Raw genomic sequence first — 18,595 nt, 5'->3', positions numbered from 1 at the left:
ATGTCTTGATCTCACCCCCTCCTTTCTTCTGTTTGGCGAGTTAACCTTTTCTTTTATGCTCGGGGACAGCAACACACACTAAAGTTATATACAAAGCATGTTGTTATAAAAAGCTGAGAAGTGTTTACATTTTCTTTTATACATTATATTGGATGGGGGACATGTACTGTCTTTCAATGTTGCGGAAGATAAATTATTATATACGTCAATATTTTTTTGATGCGATGGTTTCAAAATTTCATTAAAAAGTTGTAATTTTTTTACAATCTGTGTCTTTTTTTTTTTTAAACATTTGAATATACTCAGTCATTACGATACAATGATTATGATCAGTTCTCAGCAGGCCCATCTTAAACCATGGGCCCTACATGGGCATGGCCGGGAGGGGTTCTTGCCATAATAAAATTTGTTACTATGATTTTTTTAGAATAAGTATGGAAATCGGTAATCGGGCACTTAGCAAGGTAAGGCTAGATAGAGGTCTTGGAATGTTATGTTGCATAGGGCCTCATAGTGCTTCTAAGATACCATAGCCCGGGTCCAGAGGGAGCCATTGCTTCTTCCTCCCCAGGCCCATAGCTAGGATGGGGCGACCGAGGCCCCATAATAAATGTGCTTATTTTGAATAATAACCCTTTCAAGGGGTTCCCTAAAAAGTGTGTCCCATTGCCCTGAAAAACCAGCTAAACCCTGTTAATATAAATACCACTAAATTTAAAAGTTTGGGAACTTATTATGGAAAAATGAGTGCAAATATACCCTGTTTATTTGGCATTTCCTTCGATCTAACTGCCTTGTGAAATTATGCCATTGTTCATACAAAGATATAAATGTGGATTGCAAGCCTCCTTTTGCCACATTTTTCAGTGCCTTTGTCATTTGTACTCTCATCACGAGGATCCAAGTTTATCACCACCGTCGCTACAGTGGTGAGTGGCTGAAGTTGGTTTTTCCGTGGTTTCCCAACTTCAACGTGCACATGTGGATTGATCTCCCTATTAAAGTCTTGCTGCAGAGATCAACAGGCCTGCAACGATACAATTAATCAATCATTACACTTCACTCAGAAAAACTGATGGCAGATGTCGGCACTACACATAACAAACATTACACAGAAGTAAAACTTCACGTCAGGTCTATTACATGCAAATTCCAACATGTACTAATTCATTTGAAGTTCCGCAGAGGAATATGGATAAGGTACATGTGTGGTTTAGAAGCGCCTTTCTCATTGAACTCTGCATTTCTTCAGAAAATGAGAATTGTTGTCCTTTAGGCAAATTCTTTAGCGCTAGACAGTACAGCTGGAGACATTCAGATATACTGCTATAATATGCGAGTAGACAAGTGAACTGAAAAAACTTGCTGTGCGCAACCTTTTAGGTGAAGACAATCCAGGCCTATAATTGCGGTGGAGCCCCACATAAAAAAATTATAATTATTTTGCATGTTTTTCAAAAATTTTGACAGTTTCTTCTTTGAAACAATCTGCAAAATGAGAAGGGAGGGGCACTTTGCTTTTCTGCGCATAACAATTTCAGGTGGGGTGAGATAAAGTCTGCCTCCGGGAAGGCACGCTACAGCCCGACTCTATCTATTTATATGGATGAATTTTGCAATTCTACCTTCTCAAAAATTTTATAGCATTCAGATGAATACTTATGGTTGATTCGAAACATTATGATTTTTTCAGCTCAATTACATGAAGGAAATACTTTCCCCCTCGATATTATGCAGAGATGAACTCTGAAAGAAAGGTCTACTAGTCTCCGCCAGGGATCGAACCCAGTCCTCTTGCAATCCGGGCAAGCACACTACCCATACAGATCACTGGAGGCATGACCATTACCTCCTTATTTACGCTCTGTAGCGTGAATGCACTGAAGTAGAGGCATAGTCTCCAGGGGCATATATGACTTCAAGGTGCCAATACAAGCCGATTTCCACGTTAAAAAGTCTTGCCACAGAGCAATATGTTGAAAGCTAGATAAAAAATTCCTTTTGCAAAAAAGCGAAAATGCTAATGTAATGATTGGTTGTATGTCTACTCGTTTTGTACCTCCTGTACGCATTTTTGCAAAAGTGGCTACTATTTTCACATTTTGCAAAAAATGCGACCATAGCTTAAACCCTGGTTGAAAGTGATACAATTATTCAATCGTCACACTTCAATGAATTGATGATAGATGGCAGCACTCCACACACAACAAGCATTACACAGAAACTTCATGTTAGGCGATGGCTGGACTTAAGCAGGCGCACAGGGCCACAAAACGGAATAAAAATACTTTGATTGCATTTTGACAAGCGTTTTTAACAAAGCAAATAGCTTAAAATTCTGTCCAAATTTAGGCATTGAGCTCTCTGGCCTAGGGTTTCCACAGCATTGCCAAGTCAAGAGAAGGATGCAGATAGATCTAGTAGCCCGGGCACTGGACCAGATAGAGACGTTAAATTCTTTTAAAATTATTCAATTTACACGCGAGAGGCATTATTCATGATTGCCAGACGGAAAGACTATCTAGTTGTGGCCCTGGGTAGATAATCGGTTCTCTAGCCTGACATCCCCCCCCCACAACCTTTAAGTGCCCGGGGGTACAGGTACAATTGTTCAAATTTATTGTCAAATGGCTTTCTCATGGTTTTTTTCTTTACAATCATGAGATAGTAGTTTAATATTCATTATTGGGCGCAAATGTGAGCCTGGCGTGCTCCATGGTTATACTGGGGAGTTGCAAAACTTCGTTTTAGAGGGCTGCAAAGCTGTTTTTACACCGGGCCACACAATACTTGTCCCCACACACACACAATTTGTTCCAAGTTCTGCAGAGGAATATGAACAAGGTGCCCATGTGGTTCAGTAACAGTAGTAGTAGATCTCCTTAGTAAAAATCACCGCAAATTTTTTTCAGATCATCTGGAGGAAATGTGTCTCGAGATACATTTCCAGATAACTCAAGTGACCTGCGACATGTTTCTGAACCATAGGCTATCATTCTGGTGCCATTTTCAATCTTCCTTGTCATCTGCAAAGCTGGGTTAAAGATGTTTAACACAGTATTTCTTAGAAAAACCTTTCGGGAGTGCAGTAGCAGTTTTAGAATCCCTGCGCGTGTGCTTTAACTATAAGTTATCAGAATATTGCGTTATATATATCTCTTGCGTTTGTTGATTTTTCTGATTCATTTTTATAACCCTAGAATACTAACTCTACATCTCAGAAACAAAGACGCATAGGTAGTTAGTATTCTAGGGTTTTGATGAAAGAATATTCTTTCTCCGACATGATGAGAAAAACGCTGTAAAGGTCCTAGTACCAGCAAAACAAGGCCAGACTCCTTGCCTAAAATGTGGAGCTAAAATTGTGTCCAACAGTGATCGACACAACCAAGTGTTTATTTGAAGAACACTTGATTATGAGGTTTTTCTTTTTTTGGTGGTATGTTTATGATTTTTGGCAATTGAAAAAATTTTGACGTTATCGGAAATCGATTCAACAGCGACCTCGCTTACGGAATCATGATTTACAGAAAATTTATCGCTACGCAATCTATGATAGGGAACTTCACCAACAACAGTTCATCACCAATGACTAAGTGACCGAATGAGTACGGGAAAAAGACCCAAGTAACTTTATGTGACTGACAGCACCCCCAAAATAATTTCTGAAAAAGCAATGCAATCCACCTTCTCTCTCCTGCATGCACGTATGAGTACTGTATACATGGGGCGACCAGCAACTTTCAGGTCCCCTCCCCAATATTTTCATGTCGACGAGTGAGTTACTGTCATTCCCTATTGGTAATCAAGTGAGTGAACTGATAAGTGGGGAAGAGAATGATTGAGTGAGTGGGTGATTGAGCAAGTCAGTGACCATACGAGTGAATGGGTGATGACTATATGAGAGTGAGTGATTCAGTGACTATATGAAAGAATAGGTGATTGAGTGAGTGAATGAATGGTTGAATGAGTAGGTGAGTGACTGCATGCGTGCACCAGTGAATGGGTGATTGATGGAAGAGTGAGCAATTAAGTGATTGCATGTGTAATTTGCAGAGGGAAACAGATGCAGTATAATCCAGATCCCTTGGTGACTTTTTTTTTTTGGCGCCAAACACATTTGACAGCCGGAGGAAAAGTTGCCAAGGCCGTGATTAGACTCTTTTAGGAATTTCCTTTTAAATAAACTACAGTCCTTTTCAAGGGCGTAGCGGGGGGGGGGGGGGACGACTTGGGGGGTCCGCCCCCCCCAAAATGTGAGAAAATGGCCCGAAAAAGATGGCCAAATCTATTGTTCTATCGCTTTGATCCCTCCCCCCCCAGTGGCGTCGGAGCCGGGGGTGCTCAACCATCCACAGTAATTTTTGACATGAATCTGATCACCCCCAGAATTGATCCAGAAATTAAAATTTCCGATATAAAATTAAAGACGAGCACCCACAGTTTCGAAACACTTCCGATACCCCTGGTTCCCCCCCCCCCGAACGAAATTTCTGGCTACGCCCCTGGTCCTTCTAGTTCTAAAAATAAATATTCTTCATAAAAAAATAAACTGATTCGTGCAAAAGTCACTCTCGGTATCTGATTCTTTAAAATAATAAACTAAAATAATATTTCTTTACGACACTGAAAACGGAAGTGCAAAAGTTATAAAAAAAACAATGAGGGATAAATATATCTGAAAAATACCACCTGACGGGAACATAATCCTAGTAAGACAATGGGAAACAAAATGATGCCATTTGAATAGCCAACGTTACTAGCACCACCTGGAATGGGAAATCTAAAAATATTACATTAACCTGGCACCATTATACCGGCTTGGCGACTTATGGTGCTCTTGGCGATCTGGATTATACGGCATCTGTACCGACAGATAGGTTCAGTGATTGTATGAGTGAATGGGTGATTGAGCAAGTCAGTGATGATAGTGACAGTAACTCATTTGACGATTCACTATGTCATTTTGTCTGTGAATTTTCCCGCACATGTAAAATCTTAGCCGATATTTGCAGGATATGAGGGATATTGAAGGAGAATCATTCGTATTCACCTGGCCATTTATCACAATTGTAAGGGATATATTAAACTGTAAATTCCAGAAATACAATTACCACTGTGTGATTTGTTGATAATTTTTTTATATCACCCGACCCAATTCGGCACTACTAGCTAGGATTACAGGTGGGACAATAAGAACATTGAAAACATCTATGTTTTCATGCTGGGGAGAATGATAGTTGAAAACTTAACGACAAAAAAAGGTATATCGGGAAGTTAACCAAATGAAACTAGTTTTGCTCTAATAGAGAAAGTAAAAAATCACAATAATAAACTTCCTTTATTACAGATATTTCTATCGAACAATTCATGGCGATTTGAAATCACAGGGGGCAATCATAAACGACTATAGTCCTGTCATCGGACACAGAAACAACTTTGCTGCCGTCACTGTTGTACTTGGCGCACCACACCTGGTCCGAATGCTCGTTGAAAGTGTGGATGCATTCCTTGCTGGCAATCTCCCAGACCCTGACAGTCTTGTCGGACGAGCAGGACACGAAGTGTGACTTGTCCGGCGAGAAGTCGACATGAAGGACCCAAGATCCATGTCCAGACAACGTCCCGACCAAGTCTGCGTGCTGGACGTCGTATATCTTCATGTGGCAATCGTCGGAGGCGGTCAGTAACAGACTGGAGTCCTTGGAGAAGGCCAGGGACCTTATGGGCATCGCGTGTCCCTCCATGGTGTGGACGGGCTTGCCCGTGGCTATGTCGAACACTTTTATGATGCCGTCGATGGCCCCGCTGGCCAGGTACTTCCCGTCGGGGCTGAACGCGATGCTGAGGGTGAACTTGCCGAGCTTGGTGTCCAGGGTCGATTCCAGCTTGCCGCTCTCCACGCCGTACATGTTGATCTTGCCGGAGTGGCTGCCGGAAGCTAGGTACTTGGAGTCCGGGGAAAAGGTGACCGTCCACGAATCGACGGGCCCGGCATCGATGTTCTTCATCTGAAGCCCGCTCTGGAGGTCCCACAGCTTGACGTGGCTGTCCAGGGAGCTGGACGCGGCTATCGTGCCCTCGTGGTTGATGTCCACGGAGACGATGCCCAGCGCGTGTCCCTCCATCACGTGCCTCAGTTCCAGCTTCTCGCCGTTCCACTTCCACGACTTGACCATGTCGTCCACGGCGCCGGTCACTATGTGATCGACGTCGTCCTTCTCGCCTTTCCTCCAGGCGCAGGCCCACAGGCTCTCTTCATGGGCCTGTTCTTGCTTGAATATTACAGAATACATGATTCTTCACTTTTAGGACCCCCAGCTACTAAAAATCTCACCAAAACAAACAGCTCCGTGTGTTGACAGAAGACTGGAGCGACGAGGAATTATTACACGCAATAGTTCATCTTTCCCCCTTAAACTTATAAAAACATAGGAAACACTAAAAAAAAATAAATGCAATAGAAACACACGAATATAATATTTTACTATAAATTATAAAAGATTTATTTTTTAAAATAGGAAAATATGAAGTCAAATTAAAATGGCTATGAAGTAATGTGACCATATAACCCGTATTTCCTAGAACAGAATTATTCTTTTTTCATAGTATTTAGATAATTTAACGTTAATGAAAACGCTCATGCTCATTTTTTTTCCAATATGAAATTGGTTAAATCGTGAGTTCATTATTTAACTGAAATTGTGCATCCCATCAATTTTTTTTTTCAAATATGGCGATGAAGTCGGTAGAGACTTCTAATATAGTCTGCAGCAAAACGTTCAATGTAAATATGAACGTATATATTTGACTTTCTTTAATCATTTCAGTTCTCATAATTATAGAATAAAAATATTAATCACAATCTGGATTTTCTATTTAAAAGTTTAATAATTAATTGGCAAACTTTCCTGTTGAAATGACGTCATAATTCTTCATTGTCAAACAGACGAATGAAGGAATGACCCGATGTGAAGTCCGTAGACTTACTCAAACTCCATGTGAGTTGCATCATGTCGGTGTTTTGGTTACAAGGTAGGTTTGGCAACCTACTGAATTAAACTATTTTTATGATAATTTTAAGCTTGAATTTCTATAACTAGTTTTAATTGAATTACTCAAGCTTTAAATGAAATTGTGTTTTCAAAGATTCAAATTGTTATTTAAACTGAATAATTCGTTTTATTAATTATAGATTAAAAGTCTCTCTGAGGATCCACACACTAGGGAATGGTAAGTTGGTAAAGCCTTGACTTTAAAATATTTTGAAATTTATCTATATTTCTCACCCCCTCCCCCCCCCCCTCCGTGGTAGAAAATATTGTACAGCTTAGATTTACACAATGCTGTTTAGAGGTTCTCAAATTCGTGGCTCAGCCTCTTCCATGGGTGCAACTATTGGGGTCTGGTGCCCCGGACGCCGGAGAGGGTGTGAGAATTTTAACCTCTCCTTCAACATTACAAGCGGGGGCATGGCCCCCCCCCCAGGGTGGGTGCTATGCCCAGCGCGTGCCCCTCCATCACGTGCCCTCCTCCCTGTGCCCTGGGGTGGGTGCTTTTACGGGCCACTGACGAAACTTTCACGGGCCCCTTTATGATGAATTTATAGCGTGAAAAAAGAAATGATGAAAATCATCCTGGGCCCCAGGGCTGGAGCCTTGTCAGCCCACCCCTTGTGGGTGTGTGTGTCAAAATGAGCTCTTGCCATGGCTGTCGGTCAAAGTACTTTGTAGCGACCCTGGCCTCTTTACATGAAACACCATGTGAATTCAATCATTTTCCTCTTCTCGTTAATAGATCTGATAGCCCAATACACTAGAACAGCGGTTCTCAACCGGTGCTCCGTGGAGCCCCGTATGAACTCTGCAGTGGATCCGCTTGAATAGAGACAGTATAACCCAGATCCCTTACATGTCCGACGGCCAGAGGATATGTTGTCAAAGCCATGACTGATTACGAACGCAGAAAAAAATAACATAGAAAACATAACAAAAGCGAAAACCAACAATAATAGTACAAATAAATATTCTCAGTATGGAAAAAAATCAAACCTAAACTCTCTTCGAAATAATAAATCGATAAGGGCATAAGTTTCTCTGGGTATCCAGACTCTTTTAGGAATTCCCTCTTAGATAAACTACGACCCTTTTATTCAGGGGAGTCGGAAGTGTTTTGAACCTGTGGGTGCTCGTCTCGAGTTCCATGTAGGAAATTTCGATTTCTGAATCAATCCTGTGGGTGCTCAGACCTGTTTTACAGACTTCCGTGGGTGCTCGAGCACCCACAGCACCCCCGGCTCCGACGCCACTACTTTTATTTATAAAAATAAATATTCTCCATAAAAAAAATTAAACCCGGACTCTCCTTGAAAAATAAATGGAACTGGGCACGAGTCACTCCGGGTATCAGACTCGTTAAAATAATAGTAAACCAAAATAATATTTTTTTATGTCACTGAAAACGGAAGAGCAGGAGTTGCAAAAAATAATAAGAATAAATATATCGGAAAAATACGACCTGACGGAAACATAATCTTAGTGAGACAAGACAATGACACTTTTAGACAACGGAAAACGAAATGACGTTATTTCAAATACTATTACACGAAGGGAGACACCATTTGAATAGCCCGTTTTACTAGCACTACCTGGAATGGAAAATGTAGAAAAATTTCATTAATGCAGCATCATTATGCCTGCCTTTGGCGACTTACGGTGCCCTTGGCAATCTGGATTATACTGCATCTGTACACCAATCTGCTGCAGCTCAAGGAAAATATAAAAAAACATTAAATTTTAAAAAAAAAATTGAATAATAAAAGTAAATTGGTAACTTTGATGAGTAAATAAAAAATAGGCTAGCAACAGATGCCATATAATCCAGATCCCCTCTGCGATTTTATTTTTCTGCGTCAAACAGGTCAGACGGCACGACAAAATGTTGCCAAGGCCGTAACTCTCTGTGGACGGTGGAAATGAAAAAATTTATCAGCATAAAAAACATTACAGAAGCGGAAACCAATAATAATATCATCAATATTCTCAGTATAAAAAATGAAACCTGGACTTTCTTTGAAAAAATAAACCAATCTGGGCTAAATCGCTGTGGGTATCTAGACATAATAAAAAATGTATGTCGGGAAAATACAACCTGGCAGTATGCTGTATAATCCAGATAATATCTTACTGATGAGACGCGTTGGAAAATGAAATGACGATATTTCGAATATTACACAAAGGGAGAAGATGTTGTTAGCCATTTGAATTGCCCACTTTACTGGCGCCACATGGAATGGATGATTCTAAAAGGCAGAGAAGTTACGGCAACTCAGGGCCTTTATGCCCGCCTTGGCAACGTATGGCGTTCTGGATTATACTGCATTTGTACCAGGGTTTAAGCTGGATAAAAAATTCCTTTCGCAAAAAAGCGAAAATGAGGGGAAAAGCTTTAGCAAAATGCTATAATGCGAAGAGGCCATTCAAGTATTACATCAGCAGATTTTTAGCTATTTTTGACCCCTGCACCCCTTGTCAGCAAAATTTCTTCAGCAGCTTAGAATATTTCATACCTTCAAAAAGGGTGGTTGATGATGTCAGCAACCTTCAAACCCCTCCCCACTTGTCATCAAAAGTCCGCAAATCCGCAATCCCCCCCCGATGCTAACATAATACTTGAATGACCCCTAATGTAATGATTGATGGTTGGATGTCTACTCGTTGTGTACCTCATGTACGCATTTTTGCGAAAGTGGCTACTACTTTTTTCGCATTCTGCGATTTTCTTTCGCATTTTGTAAAAAATGCGACCGTAGCTTAAACCCTGATCTTTACCATTGCGAAACCCCTGATAATATCCATGACTGTGCAACATTTGTAATGGTTTTTTAGCTTCAAAGCGTAAATGTGAGTCAGTTCCCGTTTAAAAAAAAAAAAAACCCCACTGCAAGCAGCGGAAATTAATATAGTCAATCGCCATTGTGTCAAATCCTGATGTTTCATGAACAACATTTTCATTCCGGGAGTGGAAAAGCAAGTCATCCAAATTACGAATGCTAATTTAGAAACTTCAGCGATTTAACACTCGTTATTCTGCAATGTTGCCAAATAATGAGTATTGAATTGCCAAAAATTGTGTTGATTCTTCCAAAATTCTCTCCCATTTTGCAACAATTTTGCAAAACATGTATAAAATTTTTAGCCTATTTAAACTGCTGCTGTTCCAGACAGCAAATAGTGCCTTCAGTATGCAAAAAGTGTGTCATCTTTAAGAGACTGGTGTGAAAAATTTTATGACAGCCAGCCGCTCTTTCAAACAAGGTTTCGAAAGCCTGAAACACTAAAAACAAGCTGATGGAAAGATGTTTGATAACAAAAGACAGTGCAGTTGTTTTATTTTGAAAAGGGGTGAGGGTTAACGAAAATATTCTTGTAAGTTAATTTCGCTACTCTTCAGTTTATAAATATTTGCTCAGAATCCTGAATTTTGCTGCTCCGAAATAGACTTAGTCACTTCCCACTCCTGGTAATATTTTATGCAGAACTGAGGCGAGCGTCATTTCAGAGTAAATATAATAAATTTTATATTCATTAACAACGTAGAATTTTTACTGCTGAATAATGTGAATAACCATGAAAAAAAAGTAGTGAAATGCTATTTTTGTATTCCTTATACAGTCTACAAGCGTTGTTTTAGCTGGACTGGCGTTAGCTGCAGTAGGCTATGCAGGTATGTTTCATGATTTTTCCTTTTTTCTTAAGTGTGGGGGAAATTATGGTCGATGCATTGCTTAATCATTGACTGTATTTTAACACTGCTTATTCTATATATTTTTTTAACAGGTAGGTATGCAGCTCGTTCGTCAAAGCATTGGGCTGAGGCCTTGGAGAAGCAACTGAAAAGCCTGCCCACCACAGTGAGTATTACTTTGAAAGCTCGTGATTCCATCGCTTGCATTGGTAGCCAGTGAATTCATGCATGTACCGAGTGATAACTTAAATAGTTGCTTCTAACTTCGTGGTTTGTTAATTTTGTCTCTGAAATTTTCTTGCTTCTAATGGCTTTTTGTGTAATGTACACTTAGTATACAGTCGTTTTTGTGGCCCGGGGGATTTGGGAGGGGGGACACACTCATACTTCCGGCACAACTCAATTGGTAGTAAATTGCCTATGGCGATAGATCAGAGTTGTGCTCATTTTTGAATGAATGAATGCTTCTAATTGCTCTTATCTTTAACCATTGGGTGAATAGGTCTCTGGACCAGGGCCATAACTAGAAACTTAATTTTTCTCTGTTTTCTCATGACCAGTGTCCATTTAGGCGCTCTTCTCCCCATAGTTTTGAACAAAGAAAAAACAGTAAACTCAGTGCCAGGGACACCAAAACACCCTTTACTCCTTAGTTGTGGCCCTAATCTGGCCTCAAAATATAATTGAATATTTTTATTTAGTATATATATACTGTGTTGATTCAAAATGCTTGGTATATAAACTGCAATGAAGAATAAAAGTTTTCTTCTTTTGCCAGAGCTTCGCAAACAGCAAATATTATAAAGGAGGATTCGAGGCGAAAATGACGAGGAGAGAAGCTGGCTTGATTCTTGGTGTCAGGTGAGTGGAAATATTATTTACTGTTAGCATATTAAAGCCAGGGAAGTAAAAGAATATAGGGTGTTGCTTGAAGTGCGCAGTTATGTTTTGATAATGCATATGTATGGTAAATGAGTTGATTGTTTCCTGATCCAAATTCAAAGACTCTTCCCTGAAATCTTTCGTACTGCTGAGTAAGATCCCCCTGCTCTAAATAAAGACATTAAATATCCTGTACAACGGCAAGCTTTGGAAAAAAAGAGCATAGCTGCCAAGTCTTCCAGATTTCTACTCCATCTCTCGGATGCCCGGAGAATTCTTATGTCTTCCAAATTTTAACCATGATCGCAAAAAATCCTTACTTTTAGTGGGAAAAGTCATTCCAGAAGAATCCACCCAGAAAAAAAAGACAGTTGCTTTTGTCTGTTCATCCCCCCACCCCACACCGAAAAAGATGTTGTAAGCATAATGTAAATTGTTGCCATTGTATCAAATTACAAAACAAATTCTCATTTTTTGCAAGGAAAAAATAAAATTTGCTGAACAGCTAGCATCAGTTTTTCTTCTCGATATTCAAATCGGTGGATAACTTGTATCCACTATGATCATATGTCCCGTTAAGTCTAATCAGCAAGATTACAAGACATGCCATAGCAGATACAAGCTAACTCGAATTGGTGAGATAACTTGTGTGTGCTCTGATCATAGTTAGGCTCCATTAAGTCTAATCAGTGAGATAACTTGCATCCGCTATTATGATCATGTCTTGTTAAGTTTAATCAGCGAGATAACTACTTGTATCTGCTGTGATCATTTCCCGGTATGTCTAATTGGCAAGATAACAAGACATGTCATGGCAAATGCAAGTTAAGTCTTTATTGCCAAGATAACTTGTATCCGCTATGATCATTTGTCCCTTTAAGTCTAATCAGTGAAGTTACTTGTATCTGCTATGATCATATGCCCGGTTAAGTCTAATCCCATCAAAAACATTTTATGTAAAAATGAAGCCAAGTCTCGAGATTCTTTAGTAGCAAAAAAAAGTTGTGATATCTGTTGTAGAGCCAAGTCAAATGCTGTTATTAACTGTGACATTTTGATTCGCAAATCACTCCAAGACTCTACGCCAGTAGTTGAAGAACATTTTGGGACTTGGCAGTTACGCAGCACATATTACACCTTACCATGTTAGGGGTCATTCAAGTATTACGTCAGCATCTGGGGGGGGGGGGGCGTTTCAGATTTGCTAACTTTTGAGTTTTTGATGACAAAAAGGGGGGGGGGGTTTAAAGGTTGCTTACGTTATCAACCACCCTTTTTGAACATATGAAATATTCTAAGCTGCTGACAAGGGGGTGGGGGAGGGTCAGTGTTTTGCTGACTTTTGTTGACAAGGGGGAAGGGGGTCAAAAATGGCTAAAAATCTGCTTACGTAGTACTTGAATGGCCCCTTATGTAAAATTAAATCAACGGTGTAAGTACAAATATCCTTACATAAAACAGTATTTGATGGAATTTGATTGATTGCGTAAATAATAAAACTTGACCACGGTGTCGACACATTCTCTTGCTGCGTAATTGCCAAGTCCCAAAATGTTGGCTCTACATCAGATCTCGCAACTTTTTACTGCTAAAGAATCTTGAGGCTTGGCTTCATTTTTTACATGAAATGTTTTTGATGGGATTTAATTTCTTTTTGTAAGTTCTGTTGTCCTCTTTTTTTACGTTGCATACTTTGTGGACACTGTTTCATTTTTAAAAAATTATATTTTGTATATTGTTTCACCATACAATGTCAAGTACATGAGTTGAAAGGTCTTCTTACTATGGTGACATCATGATCTGTATTTTAAAGGATATTCAAGTATTTTTCTGTCCCTACCCTACTTTTTAAAATATGTTCAGGTTTTTCCAGAGGCGCATTTATGGTTTTGCCGCATGTGGGCTCATAAATTTTGCCTCCCTTCTCCCATTCTAGTCTGATTTGCTTGACTACTCTTCTTTCGAATTTGCTACCTTCATTCGAAAACCCTCTTAAGCTTCCCCCCCCCCACTCCTGCAAATACAACTGTGTCTTTAATCCGACACAGTTGATCACTCAGAGCCTGGGTGTCTCGATTTCTATCACTCTTTTGGTCATTTACACGCTCCGTTTTTTTTTTGTCATTCATATGCTTTCACACTCTTTTGATCATTTTTACGTTTGCAAATGCTCTAGGTCACTCTTTTGGTCTTTCACAATCTCTAGGTCAGTGTTTCTCAATCGCGGGGTCGCGGACCCCAACACTAGTCACATTGGGCCATGAGTGATTCAAAGTTTCATTTTTCTCATTAATTTCTCGTTAGTTGTATTTAGCCGGACCTTTCACTTACACAAAATAGATTTATCTGGCTACAGGCTTCCAATGGTTGAAAACCACTGCTCTAGATCATGCTTTTGGTCATTCACATTCTTATACACGTTCTAGGTCACTCTCTGACCTGGTCCTTTGCTCTGTAGGTCATTCACATGCTTGCTCAAGCTCCAAGTCACTCTTTTGTTCACTCACATGCCACGACCCAACCCGCACTGGTAAAAGGCTTACATCCCGGGAGGGACAGTGACTGGGTCGCGTCTGGGCAGATGCTGATTTATTGAGGGTTATACAAACTTTGCCGGCCTTCTCCTATTCTTTTAATTTTCGTGGACACTCGTTCCTCAAATTTGGTGCTTAATGATACAGCCCGCTAAGCCCCCCCCCACCTGTAAATATGCCACTTTCATTTTTTCATCATAGCTCAGTTGAATATGTAATATTTATTAAAGTCGTGGACAAAGATACTATGCATAACTTATTATTATGTTATGATAACTGTTACAAAAATTTGTGTATGTTATCTCATTTTTTTGTCGTGCATAACAAATACTGTACGTACATTTCAATATTTTACAGGCCGAATTCAGATTGTGTTCCATTATTTTTATCCTTCTGATCCCCTTCTTTAGAGATGATATCATCCAAGAAATTCATAAGGAAAAATATTTCCTGGGTTTTTTGGATTCATCTTTGTCCATGAAATAAAATTAGATCATTTTTTCCGTCAGAAATGGGTGTTTTTATGAAAATATATCAATTATAATAAATGCAATTTGTGTTTCTGAAATTAACACTGAATTTGTATATTGACACAGCACTGAACCAATACCACTGTCAATACATGTAAAAACCTTTTTTTTTTTCTGGTCTTCTGCAAATTTTAAATAATTTCAACTATACTTGGCAATCTTGCAATCATTTGGCATTGTTTTTTTTACGACAATAGGTAATATCCCAAATTTCCCTGTGTTTCCAATCCTGAGTGAAATTTCAAGGATTTTTTAATTTTCTTTGCTTTGTAGCCTAAACACTACCTCCATATGAAATTCCATGTTTCTAGGGCTGCTAGAAGTACCTAGGATATATATGATGGTCGTAAGTCAGTGTCAAAATAACAAAACTTTGAGTTCAAGTTTCTCAAGAACTACGAATGATAAAAAAGTGAATTCAAAAAGTCAGAGTGAGTTTGCAAAATTCTCTAGACATGCCAGGTTTCAAGTCTCTGAGCAACTACAATGCGGGGATACAGAGATCTCAAAAGTGCCTAAGTTGCTTCCAGAAAAGGATGTACGGCCGTGCTTGTTTGGCTTGACTTGCAGTGTCCCAGCAGATTGTGAGATAACAAGGCATTTCATAGCAGATACAAGTTAAGTCTAATATGCAAGATAACTTGTATCTGTTATTAATAGTCATATGTCCTGTCTATGTGTCAGTAGCAGTTTTTTTATTTTGTTGGCCTTATTCGATTTGAGTGTAGTAAGATTTGACTTTTATTTTAGTGATAATTGGTGACTTGGCGCTAATTCTTGATAGCTAGCATGAGATATATTGATTGATTTTATAAAGTGGAAAAAATGCTTACAATTTTACATTTATTTACGAAAAATCCTTACTTGGTTTTTTATAAATCCCTTACTGCCAAAGCCTGATGTGTGGCCAATTCGCTATAGGACCTGCTACTTCATGAATTAGCAGAGAATTTTGGCCATTTCACAAAGTGGCCGGAGATCCCTGGCCAAAGCTTGATGTGCTGATGTAAGACTGCCCGGTAGGAGCCAAATCCATTCTTTTAAATCTCTAATGTGTGGTGCATGTCCATATATAAGGAGTAACTGTATTGGATTAGCTCCATGGTACAAGAGGAAAAAAGAAATTTGAGAGAAAAAATGATAAAAATAATTATGTAATGGTTTCTTTTTTGCTAAATTTTGGAGAAAAAAATAATTACCGCATTGGGACTGTGGTTTGCTATAACTGACGTGGACAAAATTATCCCCCCCCCCCAAAAAAAAAATATGCCAACTTGATAATGATCCTGAATCATGTCTTTTCTTTGGCCAGGGATCACTGGCCACTTCGCAAACTGGCCTGATCAATATTTAACGAAATTGGCCAATTCATGAAGTGGCTACTTCACCGCACACCAACTCCGGTCATATATCGCCATACAGCAATTTCCAACCAGTGGAGTTGGGTGGGAAATGAAGGCTCCATCCATCGGTGGTCGCCCTAGGTTCGGTAGGTAAAAACTTGCTTCTGATGTTCTATGCCTGGATTTGAACCCGTGGACCTTGATGGTAACCTTCATAGTGAAAGACGAGCATCTTTACCACTGCGCCACTCGGGCACTCATGAAGTGGCTGGCCCTGTCTTGAATGGATCGATTTTAGGCTCTGGCAGTAACATATATATATATATATATATGTATGAAATTTGGATCTGTCTGAAAATCTCCACAATTCTCATTCTTCAAATTTAAAGCTATGAGATTGCATTGTGGTTTATGGTGAAAATCCTATAATATAATCCTCTATAACAATAATCATCTGTATGTATAACAGTATTACTCTCCGGTCTCTATGCACTTCTCATAATATTAATATATATTCCATCTATAATGATATCTCCTTTATGATGATACATTTTTCTAGTCATTTGGGTATCGTTGTATAGGCATTTCTTTACTGTGTAACATATCTGTGATAGTTATTGTGTGGTGTTTTGCCTCTGGGAATTGCAGAAACCAGCGATACCGCTGGAATAATTTTTCATTTAAGTTTATTAGATGACTAGTGATCATTTGATCACTAGATTTTCTTACAGAAATATACTAATTATCACGATATTTATTGAAAAGAATTTTTTATTATTTGACTTCTATTTTTCAGCCCCTCCGCCAGTAAAGGTAAAATACGAGAAGCTCACAGACGGATAATGCTACTTAATCATCCCGATAGAGGTGAGAATGTATTCAGTTTGTTCTAACTCAAATTCCCTCCACCCTTCAATGTAAATTTTGTTGCTGCAGAGTAAAAAAAACAAACAATGGCAATACCCACTTCCTTGCAAGGCCAGTTGAATTTTCTTTCCGGGATTTACCTTTGCATCAGCCAGCTGTCGAAACCTTTGTAATACTCTGCTAGTCATCCAATGGCGATTACTGATGCTATACGCCTTGGTAATGAAAGAAAAACACTGGATGTGTTTTGCTTGGGTTTAAGCCAGCTTGGGTTTAGAAGGTGCTTGCACTCGTTGTAAAAATTTGTCTGGCATAGGTGCAGCTGTCAATTTCTCGCAATTTGTTTGCCAATTGTGGACCAGATGTCTTTGACAGGCAACATATCAGGAGAATTGGTGGTCCAGGGTAGCAGTGCAACCTGGTGAGTGATAAAGAGTTGTTGAACATTGCTTGCAATGCACGGTCACTCATTGTTCTGCAAACTAGCTTGCAGACAAGCCTCCAAAGTACGGCAGTACAACAGACTCCAAGATGTAGCTATGGCTATTGAGTGTGCCATCAATGCATACTAGGCAAGGACAGGAGTAAAATCCAATGGCGACTAAAGAAGTAATTGCAGATAACTGACCAGTATGATGCAAGGATTGTGCAGTCTGTTGCTGCAGTGCCACCAGATACGACTATAGCAGTGTGTTGAAGGTAGATTTTAGATTCGTCTGAAAAGACAGTGTCGTGCTATTTGTATGTTCATGTCCAGAATTCAAAGCACTATTGCAGTTGTGCTATTTGTATGTTCATGTCAAAAAGATAATCGTAGCAATGTACAGCTCGCAAAAATTCCCTGCTGCTGCAGGCAATGTAGAATCAGGACCATCTTAAGCCCTCGGGCAAAGTGACTTTTCTGAATCTCTTACCTGCCGAGATATGTTTACTTCTGAACATTTTAAACCAGATCTCATCTTCACAAGGTCCCAGGGCCTGGGTGGGGCTCCATGTGTTAAGATGGCACTGCGTGGAATGGTATGTGCTGACACGGGTTGTTATACAGCAGGAGGTTCTCAATTCTTGAGCTGGGGTTTTTTTTGGAGTCATTGCTTCAACATGCCTCTGCTCTCATTCAGTGGTGTGATCGTTCCCACCTGTCTCTCTTGTGCCTATCCACCCTTCACCCATTGATTCTGTATTTTCATCACCATGACCTAATTATGTCCAACCATATAATTCCGGTACTGGGACCCATCAATGGTTGTCTTAGTCATGCTCCTGGATTTGTCTCATGTTGTATCACGATACAGTCGATGGCCATTGTAACGACTCTCCCTCCTCCATTGTGATATTGAAAACAGATGTTATATTGGGTGGTCATAAAATTGAAAGAAGCACATTGTCAAACATATATAAAAACACATTTGGGTCTTATCTTACTGGTCATTTTAATGCATACCTGCTCAACCAATAATCTGCAGGCCAAATGTGGCCCTTGGGGTAATCTGATGTGGCCTGCGACCTTAAAATTATCATTTTGTAAAAATAGCTGAAAATCTGCTTGCTTACATAATACTTGAATGAGCCTTTAGTCCTGGTGCAGTTGCACATCCCCCAAGTGGCATGTTTATTATGGCGGCTTAGTTCCAGAGCACTTGTGGATCTGCCGCGTGAGCCCCCCCATCATTTAATTTACCTGTGCCATAGT

General features: G+C 39.6%; 2 protein-coding genes across 2 annotated transcripts in view; one reads left to right on the top strand and one right to left on the bottom strand.

Annotated features, from left to right (window-relative positions):
* Positions 1–5,322: 5,322 nt before the first annotated feature.
* LOC149067988 (WD repeat-containing protein SL1-17) lies at positions 5,323–6,395 on the bottom strand. The gene has a single exon (XM_089251709.1). It carries the CDS (start codon positions 6,294–6,296, stop codon positions 5,385–5,387), a length of 912 nt encoding a protein of 303 aa, XP_089107835.1. The 5' UTR covers positions 6,297–6,395; the 3' UTR covers positions 5,323–5,384.
* Positions 6,396–6,980: 585 nt separating this feature from the next.
* The window catches only part of LOC149067987 (mitochondrial import inner membrane translocase subunit TIM14), a 13,146-nt gene continuing 1,531 nt past the window's right edge, over positions 6,981–18,595 (top strand). Inside the window, exons 1-6 of the mRNA XM_089251853.1 lie at positions 6,981–7,035; positions 7,196–7,233; positions 10,674–10,725; positions 10,839–10,912; positions 11,525–11,607; positions 16,832–16,902. Of these exons, the coding sequence (XP_089107979.1) occupies positions 7,231–7,233; positions 10,674–10,725; positions 10,839–10,912; positions 11,525–11,607; positions 16,832–16,902 (283 nt within the window). The 5' untranslated portion in view covers positions 6,981–7,035; positions 7,196–7,230. The remainder of the gene's footprint in view (positions 7,036–7,195; positions 7,234–10,673; positions 10,726–10,838; positions 10,913–11,524; positions 11,608–16,831; positions 16,903–18,595) is intronic.

This window comes from Pholcus phalangioides, unplaced genomic scaffold (genome assembly GCF_987345545.1).
Source record: "Pholcus phalangioides strain wild (caught in Gottingen) unplaced genomic scaffold, Ppha-v1.0 ptg000027l_1, whole genome shotgun sequence".
Classification (NCBI taxonomy): Eukaryota; Metazoa; Arthropoda; class Arachnida; order Araneae; family Pholcidae; genus Pholcus; species Pholcus phalangioides.
The sequence above is the reverse complement of the archived record's forward strand: the minus strand, read 5'-3'. Positions and strand labels throughout refer to the sequence as shown.